The 13,371-nt window shown below is 38.2% G+C and overlaps 2 protein-coding genes across 4 annotated transcripts; both read left to right on the top strand.

The window, feature by feature from the left end:
- The first annotated feature begins 865 nt into the window (after nt 1–865).
- LOC131950836 (uncharacterized) lies at nt 866–3,424 on the top strand. The gene is made up of 3 exons (XM_059313062.1): nt 866–911; nt 1,185–1,264; nt 2,009–3,424. The coding sequence occupies exons 2-3, from the start codon at nt 1,213–1,215 to the stop codon at nt 2,905–2,907; spliced, it is 951 nt and encodes a 316-aa protein (XP_059169045.1). The 5' UTR covers nt 866–911; nt 1,185–1,212; the 3' UTR covers nt 2,908–3,424.
- Nucleotides 3,425–5,638: 2,214 nt separating this feature from the next.
- Nucleotides 5,639–12,918, top strand: LOC131949758 (uncharacterized). 3 transcript variants are annotated; one of them, XM_059311653.1, is made up of 4 exons: nt 5,639–5,798; nt 7,912–7,969; nt 11,657–11,704; nt 11,961–12,918. In XM_059311653.1, the coding sequence occupies exons 2-4, from the start codon at nt 7,930–7,932 to the stop codon at nt 12,860–12,862; spliced, it is 990 nt and encodes a 329-aa protein (XP_059167636.1). In that variant the 5' UTR covers nt 5,639–5,798; nt 7,912–7,929; the 3' UTR covers nt 12,863–12,918. The 3 variants fall into 3 exon arrangements, with proteins under 3 accessions (XP_059167636.1, XP_059167658.1, XP_059167647.1); XM_059311675.1 differs by lacking the exon at nt 11,657–11,704; XM_059311664.1 differs by lacking the exons at nt 5,639–5,798; nt 7,912–7,969 and adding an exon at nt 11,033–11,123.
- The last annotated feature ends 453 nt before the right edge of the window (nt 12,919–13,371 follow it).

Here is a 13,371-nt window from a genome sequence, read left to right as displayed (position 1 = left end):
CAAAAGTGTGATGTCACACCATCTGAAACCCCCTCCCCTTCATCACACACCGTCACAAATTTACGGACCCCCCCCCCTAGGAGTGTGACGTCATTTATGGACGGCCCTTTATTGATTTTGTTACTATAGAATTTTCATGCTTATTGAGGTTGTTACTAAATATAGATATAGTGGATCAAATACAATTTTCATGCTTATTGAGTTTATTACTAAATATAGATATAGTGGATCAAACACAAGTTCCATGCCTAGTGATGCTGCAAATAAATTGTGAGAACATGCACGACCACGTCAAACAATATACTCACACTTAGCTACTTCAAGGCCTCCATCACACAGTGCACGCACTATAGCATTAGGTGTGGGGGAGAAGATAGGTGGGTGGGTTGGGGATGGTGCTGTTAAAGGGGCATTATCACCCCCTAAAGGTACAGAAACAAAATTATTAGCAAAAACGATAACACACAACCACAAATTTATTAAAGTAGTAAAAACATCCTAGAGTTTTAATAAATTTTAATTTTTTAATAATATAATATTGTACTATGAATACGTATCTGTATGAGCTTTTTTTTATGTGTACGCAAGAGTATGCATGTCTTTGTCTATTAGTATAGGCACGAAAACTTTGACATTAAATGTTTTTTTTATACATTTTTCCTTATTAAATTGAGTTTTTTTTTTATTATGTCAGAGTATGAAACTAAATTGTACTTTTTTTTTTAACTGGGTTAACAAGATGGTAGATAATAAAATAGCAAAAATTTGAGTGACATAGTAACGCATTAGTATTACCAAAAGAAAGTTTACTTTATTTGACTCTCTAGTTTTATTCAGCTAAATAATATAGGGAATTTCCGTTTTAATCTGTTAATCCTCCATTTTGACCTTACGTTTAGCTAAAGAAAAATGTATTTTATTCATTTACATTTAGTGTTAAAAAGTTCTTGTTAGACACACACTATGTAAATTGAGATACATAAATTATACTAGTTTCGGTGTACTTAAAATAAAATCAATAATTCACTGTAACTTAATTGAAACTTCTTAATACTTAATTTAGAATTTTATAGCTTCATAGTTGTATACAAGTAATTGATTTTTTAGTATATTTTACTTTCCACTTAATTTGATATAGTGTTCGATGTAAATTATCCTGTTTTTAATTTATATTTCGTTTTAAGATACATGGAAAAAAAATCTTGAGAAAAAATGTCTGACGAAGAAAGGGACAGCGTGATTGAAAGAGTGAGAAAAGAACAAGGTGGGTAGTTGGACAAAAGAAACAGAAAAAGCCTATTTTAATGTTCATTTTCTTACAAGTAGATATTTTGCTCCCGGGGGGGGGGGGGGATGGGGGGCATTTTAAAGTTCTGAGCAGGCGCTTGAAAATTCCTGGGAGTCGAAATGATTAAAGTACTCCATATATTTTCTATTTTAATTTTCTATTTTCCGTAAATATGCTTTAAAAAACATGAATACTAGTCTCTAAATGTTAAAAACATAATAACAGCATTTGGTTTTAAAATGCATTTAAAGAGAATGGTATTGATACATTTTATTTCTAATGTTCTTAATTATAGCCGATTATTTTATTTCAATCTTAAATGTTTAGACAAATTCTGCTTTTCAATTATCATTTTAAGACGAAAGGTATCCGAGAGATTTTGGGACTGAAATAAAAATATGTTTTCTGCTTTCGGTGAAGTGATACTTCAGTAAATAAGTCGATTTTTTTTCACATTTTTTTTTCATCTTTTTTTGTAAACAATTTTTTTAATATGCGAGAGTTGGAAAAACATTCAACATATAAAAAAGTAACCTGAACATAGTGGAAATCATAACTATTTTATACCAGTTAACTCTCATGTTATTATAAGTATGAAAAACAGTAGATTTTTTTAATACAATATAAGGAGTATTAATTAATAATATAAAAAGTAAACTTTAATCATGATTGAGTAATTGATTTTCTTTAAGTAATAAATTATTTTTAAAATGTGTACAGAAATCTATGAAGTTGAAGTCAGCTTTGAACACGGTGAGAACTTGTTGGAGAGCTGGAACCATTGCACCAAGCACTCTCAACATACAGATTTTATATCCGTCACCAGCTTTAGCCTGGAACACCTGCCTGAACCCTTCAAGGATGCTGACATTGTCAGGGCCATCGCTTTGTTGGCAAGGCTGACAGTTAAAATACAAACGTTCTGCGCTAGTGAGGCCAGACCAGACAGCCATAACGGCATACCCTACCCCAGGTACAGCCCCTCTCAAATTGTTTCTAGACTGGGGACAGGCAAAATACATTCCATCAGTGTTTACCCAGAGGATGGGGAAGAACATTGCCGGTGTAAGACATGTGAAAAAGATCAAACCATTACCAAAACATGGGGTATAGTGTCGATTCTTACAGCAAAGCATGTTGTGTTTGATGAAGTTGAAGCTAAGAATACAATTTGTTTTTGGGCGTACGACAAGGAAAGCTGTCGTCCGAAGATATTTGAAGGTATCGGCATTAAGAAAACAGCCCTCGAATATGATATGTGTTTATTTGAATGCGCCACACATGAGATAGGTTTGTTAAAGAGTTTAAAAGACACGCTAGAAAGCTACACGTCATTGTGTTCTCGAGTTTACGAAAAATTTAAGCATCGACCGAATAAAAACTTGGCTATTGTAGTTTCCCATCCTCATGGGAGTGTCAAGCATGTCTCCATTGGGAAGGTTGTGACAAAAGATAAACTGGAGAACGAAGATACCAGATACACCTATGACGCCCCCACCTGCCCAGGGTGCAGTGGCGCACCTGTGTATGTGCTGGAGAAGAAGTATGGATGGTGGACCACACACCTGCATAGTGCATCAATAACTGGGGGTAGTATCAGTGGGAGGGCATGGATGTAAATGGTGGAGGCATCATTTGAAGGTTGTGGATGTAAATGGTGGAGGCATCGGTGGATGTAAATGGTGGAGGCATCATTTGAATGGCATGGATGTAAATGGTGGAGGCATTATTGGAAGAGCGTGGATGTAAATGGTGGAGGCATTAGTGGAAGAGCGTGGATGTAAATGGTGGAGGCATTAGTGGAAGGGCGTGGATGTAAATGGTTGTTGATATTTACATCACTGATGAAAAATCAATGGTATATTATTATTCTCTATTCGATTCGTCTTTATGGGACAGTTTTGTTTTCCTTTACGTTTTTTAAATGCATATTTGTAGAACTATCTAAGTATTTAATAGTATTATCTGAGCTAGATTTGATACACATTTTGACAACATTTTTGTTAGAAGTTGTGCAGATTTATATGTTGATAATTATTATTACATTTATTTATTGTTCAAAGCTCTTTGAAAGCTCTGGCAGGCAACCATTGTGATTATAATAATTGTTTTGCACCTAAACATAAAGCACTTAAATTGAGGATATATATATATATATATATATATATATATATATATATATATATATATATATATATATATATATATATATATATATATATATATTCATATATATTTGGTAGTATTTTTTGTACCAATATAAATTATATTGTTTATATAGAAATAAAAATTTTATCTTTTGATCTTGATTTATTTAAATACAGTTAAATTATTCCAGAAATTATTAATTGTGTGTTTGTATAAGCAAGGAGGTAACAGAAGTTACGTGTTTTACCTATTGTTGGGGTGTTGTGTCAAACATAGATGGGACTGGGCAACAGAGGCGTAGCGACCCTTCCCGGCGCCCGGGGACAAACTTTTCGATTTCCACCCCCCCCCCAAGATTTCGATTTGCACCCCCTCTCAAACTTTCGATTTCCAACCCCCTCTCGAAATTTCCATTTGCACCCCCCCCCCCTCAAACTTTCGATTTGCAGCCCCTCAACCTTTCAAATTATTTTTCCAACCCATTTTGGCGCCCCTAAAGGTCGGCGCCCGGGGACATATGTCCCCCCGCCCCGCCCCCCTTCGCTACGCTACTGCTGGGCAAACATTAATTGTACAAGCTGCACGGCAAGACATGCATACAGCATGTTGGGACCAGAGTGGTACTAACAGCACATGTATGAAACACCAACTCTTGATGATTAGCACCAATGTCGTATCTTTACTGCTGCACCTCTACAATATGGAAAGAGGTATATCAACTAGCTTTGTAATCAAATAATTAAAAGGTTGTTTTTTTTTAGTTTCACTAGACGGACAATACGAGAAATACGACTATAAGTATAAGGAATATGCTAACAAGCAAGGCCCCAGATGTCGGATTTGAACCCACTGAGGTAGAGTGGAGGTTAGAATAACCTGGAAAACAGGATAGAATCAGTAAAGGTGGAGGGGGCAGAGGCGTAACGATGGGGGGGGGGGGGGGGCAGAGGGGTACAAATGTCCCCGGGCGCCGACCTTAGGGGGCACCAAAATAAGTTGTAAGGACAAATCAAAATGTCATTTTAGCTTCATTTTTTGCATTACAAATAGTTTGAGGGGAGGTGCAAATCGAAAGTTTGCTCTCGAGGGGGGCGCCAAATTGAAAGTTTGTCCCCGGGCGCCGGGAAGTGTCCGCTACGCCTCTGGCCCTATAAGAATTATTTCTAATGAAATGTTATCCCAAATTAGCCAATCCCATAGCTAAACAAACAAGATTTATATCAAATAATTAAGGTTTAAAATAGTTTAGTATAGAAAGTCATTATTGGCATAAATTCTAGATCTAGATAGAGCTAGAGTCTAAATCTATTCTAGAATCTACGGCTGGCTTACGTCTAGTTATTTCGTAGATTTAGATCTAGAATCTAAATAAATAAAGTAAATTTTATAAGTTTAGGCCGAGAAATTTGTATACATTTCATAGGGTACGTCTTGATAAGTAGATCTAAACCAAATTTGAAAGAAATAGTTCATGACGCCATTAGTTTTCTTTTCTTTCCATGGTTTAAACATGTGTCATGTGACGTCATTGTTTATTGTGTTCTTGTCACGACAATAAACCAGAGGCGTAGCGAGGCGGGGGGGGGGGGGGGGGGCATATGTCCCCGGGCGCTGAAAATGGGTTAGAAAAATAAATTGAAAGCTTGATGGGGGGGGGGGGGAGTTGCAAATCGAAATCTTGAGCGGGGGGGGGGGTGCAAATCGAAAGTTTGTCCCCGGTTGCCGGGAGGGGTCGCTACGCCTCTGGGAGGGGGTGGAGGCAATAAATACCCTAGGGGACAGGAGTGGAAGACTTCATATACCCTAGGGAGATATAGAGAGTAGACTACTCGTACCCTAGAGGAAGAGAGAAGGCTGCTCGTACCCTAGGGACATGAAGATAGGAGGTTACTCGTACCCTAGGGGGTGATGAGAGGGAGAGAGGAGGCAACGAATACCCTAGGGACATGAGAGGGGGAGGGGAGGATACTCATGCCCTGACGAGAGAAAGAGTATCACTTAAGTTCACGACTTGTACACAACATATAATTTTTAATAGAATATAATTTTTTTTAATAACAGTATCTAGACCAAAGAACTATTTGTATCCTTCAACCGTAAAATTTTTCGCGAAACGACCAGACCAAATCGTTTGTTGTTGTGGTGTGTTGTAGCAACACGTAGGACGAGTGTGTGGAAGCTCGCCTCTATGCGACTCGCTACTTGTCTGAACTAGGTCGCCCAAGTAGCTGGGTTAGACGACCTCCTGAGATCGCTGGCGTACACTGGCTGAGGGCTAAATAGTTCCCCGAAACCCGGACACGTATACAAATATGAACTGGAAGACGCAGTGATAAGCATTGCTGTGTTATTGTAATTAAAGGTATGTAGAGATTTCTTTACAATACATAAATTATTTTTACTTCTTTAGTAATAACCGGTGTTTCTTCCAGACTTTTTTTCTCCGGGGGAGGGGGGGGGGGGCACTTGAAATTTTCGGGCGGGTGGAGACGGTAGACTTTATTCGTGGGGGGGGGGGGGGCACTGTTAAAAGTATATATTTTCTATATAAATTTCATTTCGGTCGGGGGGACGGTAGACTTTTTTCGGGGGGGGGGTGGCTTATCCCGAAGAGATGCTTGGAAGAAACTCTGGTAATAACTGAATCGTAGCGTTCTTTTACATATTGGGTAGATCTAAGTAAAGTCAAGATTTTTTTTTCACATATATACTCCCCCCTCCCCTCCCCATTTCCCTCTAATAAAAAAAAAGATTATAACACATCTTTAAAAAAGTTTTGTCTTAAGTATCAGACGGACTGTGTAACAATGAAACAATGAGAATATTGAGCAATTTTTATTTAATTTTTTTTAAAAGTTCTTTACAATGCGAGATATCTCCACACAGTCATCTCTCGCTACTTCGCGTTTCATTTTTCGCAGCCTCGCTACTCGCAGATTATTAACCTGCACATACGTATCGTATTTATGTATGTAAACATTATTTTCTGTATGTTATTTATACTATTATTAATTTATATCCATGTTTGAAACTATTCTTTAATGTTCTAATGATAACACTTGCACTTATACGGTTTCATATACACTGAATGATATTATACATACGCAACAAATGTACGTATGTTCGAAATGAGATGGCAGCACTACTTCGCGGTATATTTCATAATAAACACGATAACTGAGAGATGGTTGTATTTCATTTTGACAATCCTTTCCTCCCGTTCTTCCTGGGAACTAATCGTCAAAGTCCGAACCGTCCCTACCCTTAGATTTATGACGTTGTATAATAGACTACACTAATCGTCAAAGTCCGAACCATCCCAACCCTTAGATTTATGACGTTGTATAATAGACTACACTAATCGTCAAAGTCCGAACCATCCTTACCTTTAGATTTATGACGTTGTATGATAGACTACACTAATCGTCAAAGTCCGAACCATCCTTACCTTTAGATTTATGACGTTGTATGATAGACTACACTAATCGTCAAAGTCCGAACCATCCCAACCCTTAGATTTATGACGTTGTATAATAGACTACACTAATCGTCAAAGTCCGAACCATCCTTACCTTTAGATTTATGACGTTGTATGATAGACTACACTAATCGTCAAAGTCCGAACCATCCTTACCTTTAGATTTATGACGTTGTATGATAGACTACACTAATCGTCAAAGTCCGAACCATCCTTACCTTTAGATTTATGACGTTGTATGATAGACTACACTAATCGTCAAAGTCCGAACCATCCCAACCCTTAGATTTATGACGTTGTATAATAGACTACACTAATCGTCAAAGTCCGAACCATTCCTACCCTTAGATTTATGACGTTGTATAATAGACTACACTAATCGTCAAAGTCCGAACCATCCCTACCCTTAGATTTATGACGTTGTATGATAGACTACACTAATCGTCAAAGTCCGAACCATCCTTACCTTTAGATTTATGACGTTGTATGATAGACTACACTAATCGTCAAAGTCCGAACCATCCTTACCTTTAGATTTATGACGTTGTATAATAGACTACACTAATCGTCAAAGTCCGAACCACCCCTACCCTTAGATGACGTTGTATAATAGACTACACTAATCGTCAAAGTCCGAACCACCCCTACCCTTAGATGACGTTGTAGAATAGACTACACTAACCATCAAAGTCCGAACCATCCCTACCCGTAGATGTATGACGTTGTATAATAGACTACCCTTATAGTCAAAGTCCGAACCATCCCTACCCGTAGATGTATGACGTTGTATAATAGACTACACTTATCGTCAAAGTCCGAACCATCCCTATACTTAGATGTATGACGTTGTATAATAGACAACGCTTTACATCTAATTGTGTTGTCTCACAATATTTCTTTACATTTGTCAACAAACTTGGTTGGTATGATTGTTTTAAAACTTCATGTTTATTCAAGTTAGTTGAAGTCATTAACGCTAAACCTCTTGTTAATTTAGGTTAAACAGAGGCGAACCATGGCGGAAGGTCCAGTTGATGAAACTACGGCTAATGACGGTAACTTTATTACATACAGTGTGCATTCACAATACATACATATTACTTGCATAATACATACATTATACATACATAATACATACATTATACATATATTATACAAACATAAAGCATACAAAGTTCACTCATTAATAAAGATTCCATTAAGGCACATGTCATTCATGCACTCACACACACACACACACACACACACACACACGCAAGTGATAGGCTTTATGAAAAGACTGTACAACAAGTTAATTAGGAAAAAAATCATATTAAATATATTCTTGTAATTAATGTAAAGACTCTATTTATTATTAGATGGCGATCTAAAATATCGATAAATCCCTTTTTCATTGAAACTTTCGCATTTTCTTAACTTTCTTCCCTTTTTTTACTTTCTCGTAAACGAGGTATAGAGAAAGTATTGTAATCGTGCAAAAAAAATTCGAGATTTCGGATAACCGGAAGTGGAACTTATTCTACTTTCAATTATTCAAAAACCAATAACTCGAGTACTATTGCAGATAGATAAATGAAATTTCACATGTAAGTAAAAAATCTAATTCTCTGCCTTCTATCAAATTTTGAGTAACTTCCGTTGACAAGAAGTAGTAATATCGGCTATTTCCGATTTCTAAAAAAACATTTTTTTTTGGCGTTCACTTAGTGTGCAATTCTTTTTCTACGAGATTCTATTCTATTTTTAAAAGTTTAAGTAATTGAAAATGGATTAAAAATATGGTCTATATCGCGAGGTGCCATCCCCCGTAGTGTTATCTATAGTAATAGTTTCGCTGTCTGTCTGTGTATCTATCTGTCTATCTATCTATCTGTCAAGAACGCTGTAGCGAAAACGCAAGCAGAGTAAAAACTTTCATAGTAAAATGAAAACGAAACATGACGTCACAAGGAGCATGTAATAGGAAATAATCTAAAGCCGGGGGAGTGCACACAATAATATGACGTAATTGATTCTCTAGTAAACATTGAATTAAAAAGCCAATTTTGTCTTAATAGTAGTTTCTTTTATACAATTGTTCGGGTAGGGGCGAAGACCCACCCCCAAGTAAGAACGTCTAAGCCGCCCCCCCCCCCCCCCCCCCCAAATCAAAAGAAATGTCGTCATCGATACTCTATAATCTAATAACCTCCTAATTCATGTGTATAATCTAAAAAGTGGTTTGCTTGCAGAGTTTCTTTCATGCATCTCTTCGGGTAGGGGCGAAGCCCAATTACCCCCCCCCCCCCCCTTCCGGTACAACGTCTAATCCCTTCCCCTAAAAACTAAAAACGAAATATAATTTTAATAGAAAATATATTATATTTTTACCAGTGTCGGGCTCCCCCGACCCTTTTAATTTTATTCACCTCTGCAAAAATTCAAGTGCCCCACCCCCAGAAAAATATCTGAAAGAAACACTGCGAGAATGAGGTTTATCGGACAAAAGAAAGAAACGAGGTCTAAATTATAGAAGCAGGCTCTACCTTTAGTCTGTATGAGCAACAAATACGATCAGTGTTTCTTTCAGACTTTTTCCTCCCCAGAGGGGGGTGGGGGGTGGGGTACTTGACATTTTTGGGGGTGCGTGTGGACTAAATTTTCTAGCAGGGGGCGGACACTGATAAAGTATATTTTCTATATAAATTCTATTTTGTTAAATAGGACGGTAGATGTGCTTTGAGGTGTGTGTGTGGGGGCAAGTAGAGTCGCCTAAAAGAAACTCTAATTGCGACTTTTGTCATGATTAAGATTAGTTGCAAGGTTTATGAGTATGGCCACAACTATATTTAGTATCAATGTGCAGTAACTACGCGGAGATCAAGCTTAAATCCGATTAAAGTACCGTTTCTGGATAAAAATACGTTTTCAATGTCATTTTTCGTTTCCGGTTAAATTGAATTAAGGTGGTGATTTTGGTTTTGGTTTTAGTTTAGAGAAAAGAGACAGCACTATCAACCTAGCGCCCGTTGTATCCTTCCTCAACGGGCCACTTTTCTCGTCTATAATAATAGACGATGTAACGAGTTTAAATTATAGAAGTAGGCTCTACCTTCAGTTTGTATGATCTACAAATACGACCAGTGTTTCTTTCAGACTTTTCCTCCCCGGAGAGGGGTGGGGGAACTTGAAATTATCTAAAAAGTGTTTTGCGTGCACAGTTTCTTTCATGCATCTCTTCCGGTAGTGGCGAAGCCCCTCCCAGGCTCTACATTTAGTTTGTATGATCAACAAATATTACCAGTGTTTCTTTAAGACTTTTTTCACCCCGGAAATTTGCTTGAAATTTTCGGGGTCGGGGTGGAATTTTCTGTGAGGGAAAGGACTGGAAAAAGTATATAATTATATGTCGTTGAATGGCACGGTAGAGGTGCTTTGGTGTGTGTGTGTGGGAGGGGGGGGGGCTGTACGGAGCCCCTTCCTCCCAAGTAGTTGCCTGAAAGAAACTTTAAATGCGACTTTTGTCATGATTGAGATTAGGTGCATGGTTTAGAGGTATGGTTACGACTATATTAAATATATTTAGAATATTTAGTATAAATGCGTGATAACTACTTGTAGATCAAGCTTAAATGCGATAAAAATGACGATTCTGGATAAAAATCCGTTTTCAATGTCATTTTTCGTTTCTGGTTAAATTTAATTAAGGTGGTGATTTTGGTTTTGGTTTTAGTTTAGTGAAAAGAGACAGCACTATCAACCTAGCGCCCGTTGTATCCTTCCTCAACGGGCCATTTTTCTCGTATAAGAATATTCGAGAAAGCTTACGGAGATCACGCCCGGTTTATTTCTCCTATCTTTATTATTACTTCCCCTTTCATCAAAATTCACATTCATGACCTGTTTAAAATACCAACCCCTTACATCGCATGTATGTCATTATTGTTACGCATGATTCATACCCCGTCCCTTTTCTTCCTCCTTTCTACCGCCCCCGTCTATCCGCTTTCGCGAGAAACGCTTAACGAACCCTTCGCTTCAACAAGGGGTAATTAGTAGGCTCCTACTAGCTTCTTTAGTCAGTCAGCTAGCTGCATACTTCAACAAGGGGTAATTAGTAGGCCCCTGCTAGCTTCTTTAGTCAGTCAGCTAGCTGCATACTTCATCTTGACTAAATAAAAAACATAACTTATTGACAGAATCTAGGGATTATGGAAGGAGCCTGTAGTGGTATACGATTTTTTTAAAATATTGTTTTATAGGGGATATCATTGTGGTGTATATTAGAGTTATGTAACACTCTTTGATTACTTTGATTAAATATCTGCCGTTTAGAATGATCGCTAGAAGAAGAGGTTGACAAAACTAGACTTACACTTAGTAACGTCCTGTTTTTGAACCTGAAGGTCCATGGGGCAAGTGAAGTAGAGTTCACCTGATTCTGTGACATCGGAATTTGAAGAGATAGTGTGGTCAGCACCCATTAGGAGAGCATTTACTTTCTTACGATAGTTCATGTATATATATATATATATATATATATATATATATATATATATATATATATATATATATATATACATATATATATATATATATATATATATATATATATATATATATATATATATATATATATATATATATGTGTGTGTGTATGTATGTATGTATGTGTGTGTGTGTATGTGTTTGTGCGTGCGTGCATGCGTAAGTTTTTAAACTAAATTGCATAGGCCTATTTATTGTTTTACTTCCCTCTTTAGATATCCCGCCGTTGGAATTGCAGACTAAAATTAATGAATTTGAACAGGGTAGATACAATTTATATAATTGATTTATAACAAAGTGTAGGCTTATTATTATTAAATAACTAATAAGATATGCCTACACAAAATTCGATTCCGTTTTTTTCTAATTGTCTTAATAATCAAATAAGTAAAGTTGCTTTTCCTATAGTATATTATTAATAAGGTTAGCTTTGCGATACCATCTTAATGTCATTAAATTATTATAATTATTATTATAATTATAATTATTATAATTATAATTATTATTATTTTGCAACAGAACAATATGACGTGGATATTTGCTACGAAGGGTCCAGCAAACTTGAGAACAACTGGCAGGAATGCACAAAATATCCTGGCCACAAAGATTTCATACCGTTTACCAACTTTGGCCTTGCCAACCTGCCAGATAGGTTCAGGGATGAGGACATTCTCAAACTGATAAAAAATCTGGCCTGCCTGACCGTGAGTCTTCAAGTCGCCTACACTAGCACTGACCGGCCTAAATACCACAAAAATGAACCGTACCCATTCGCTAAACACGCAGGAAAGGATGTACTTCGTGTAGGGAGTGGACGAGTTTGGAACGTGTATAGAAATGACAACGAGGGTATTCCCTGCCCTTGTAGCCTGTGTAAAGAGGACGGACTGGAGACTGTAGAATGGGGGAGAATCGTAGTGCTGACCGCACTGCATGTTGTGTTTGATAAAAGTGAAGCCGAGCGTACAAAGTGCCAGTTGGGCTACAACGATGACAGGTGTAATCCCAGGGTTCTGCAAGGCTGTGACGTCTTCAAGCGTGAGCTGGATTCGGATATGTGCGTTATGGAGTGCATCACCCATGACATGAGGCTTCTAGATGTGATGAAGTTCACACTGGATCGTTATAAGGAGCTGTGTGACACCGTTTCAAAGAATTACTCCACCGATGCTGAAGAAAGGGTAGTGGTCATCGTGTCGCATCCGCACGGATTGGCTAAACGTGTTTCGATTGGTCAGCTGATTCGGTGTGAGCAGTTGCCTAATAGTGACACCAAGTATACGTACACGGCCCCCACTTGTCCGGGGTCCAGTGGCGCACCTGTCTACCTTCTGGGCAAGAGAAATGCTTCGTGGTCCACGCATCATCATAGTGGTGGGGGGATTAGTGGTAATGTTAGTGGTGTGGGTTGGCTAGGCTAGTGGTGTTGGCTGGTTGGGTTAATGGTGTGATCTGGTTAGGTTAGTGGTGTGGGCTGGTTGGTTTAGTGGTAATGTTAGTGGTGTGGGTTGGTTGGGTTAGTGGTGTGGGGTGGTTGGGTTAGTGGTGTGGGTTGGTTGGGTTAGTGGTGTGGGGTGGTTGGGTTAGTGGTGTGGGGTGGTTGGGTTAGTGGTGTGGGTTGGTTGGGTTAGTGGTGTGGGCTGGTTGGGTTAGTGGTGTGGGTTGGTTGGGTTAGTGGTGTGGGTTGGTTGGGTTAGTGGTGTGGGCTGGTTGGGTTAGTGGTAATGTTAGTGGTGTTGGCTGGTTGGGTTAGTGGTAATGTTAGTGGTGTTGGCTGGTTGGGTTAGTGGTAATGTTAGTGGTGTGGGCTGGTTGGGTTAGTGGTGTGGGCTGGTTGGGTTAGTGGTGTGGGTTGGTTGGGTTAGTGGTGTGGGTTGGTTGGTTTAGTGGTAATGTTAGTGGTGTGGGCTGGTTGGGTTAGTGGTAATGT

This window comes from Physella acuta, unplaced genomic scaffold (assembly GCF_028476545.2).
Source record: "Physella acuta isolate Inbredline_101_S28 unplaced genomic scaffold, ASM2847654v3 ptg000063l, whole genome shotgun sequence".
Classification (NCBI taxonomy): Eukaryota; Metazoa; Mollusca; class Gastropoda; family Physidae; genus Physella; species Physella acuta.
The sequence above is the reverse complement of the archived record's forward strand: the minus strand, read 5'-3'. Positions and strand labels throughout refer to the sequence as shown.

Excerpts from the sequence above, each read along its gene's own strand:
- LOC131949758 (XM_059311653.1), top strand. The coding sequence starts at position 7,930 with ATGGCGGAAGGTCCAGTTGATGAAACTACGGCTAATGACG. Across the intron at positions 7,970-11,656 it reads TGAAACTACGGCTAATGACG|ATATCCCGCCGTTGGAATTG; the intron begins GTAACTTTATTA and ends TTCCCTCTTTAG. Across the intron at positions 11,705-11,960 it reads AATTAATGAATTTGAACAGG|AACAATATGACGTGGATATT; the intron begins GTAGATACAATT and ends ATTTTGCAACAG.
- LOC131950836 (XM_059313062.1), top strand. The coding sequence starts at position 1,213 with ATGTCTGACGAAGAAAGGGACAGCGTGATTGAAAGAGTGAGAAAAGAA. Across the intron at positions 1,265-2,008 it reads AAGAGTGAGAAAAGAACAAG|AAATCTATGAAGTTGAAGTC; the intron begins GTGGGTAGTTGG and ends AAATGTGTACAG.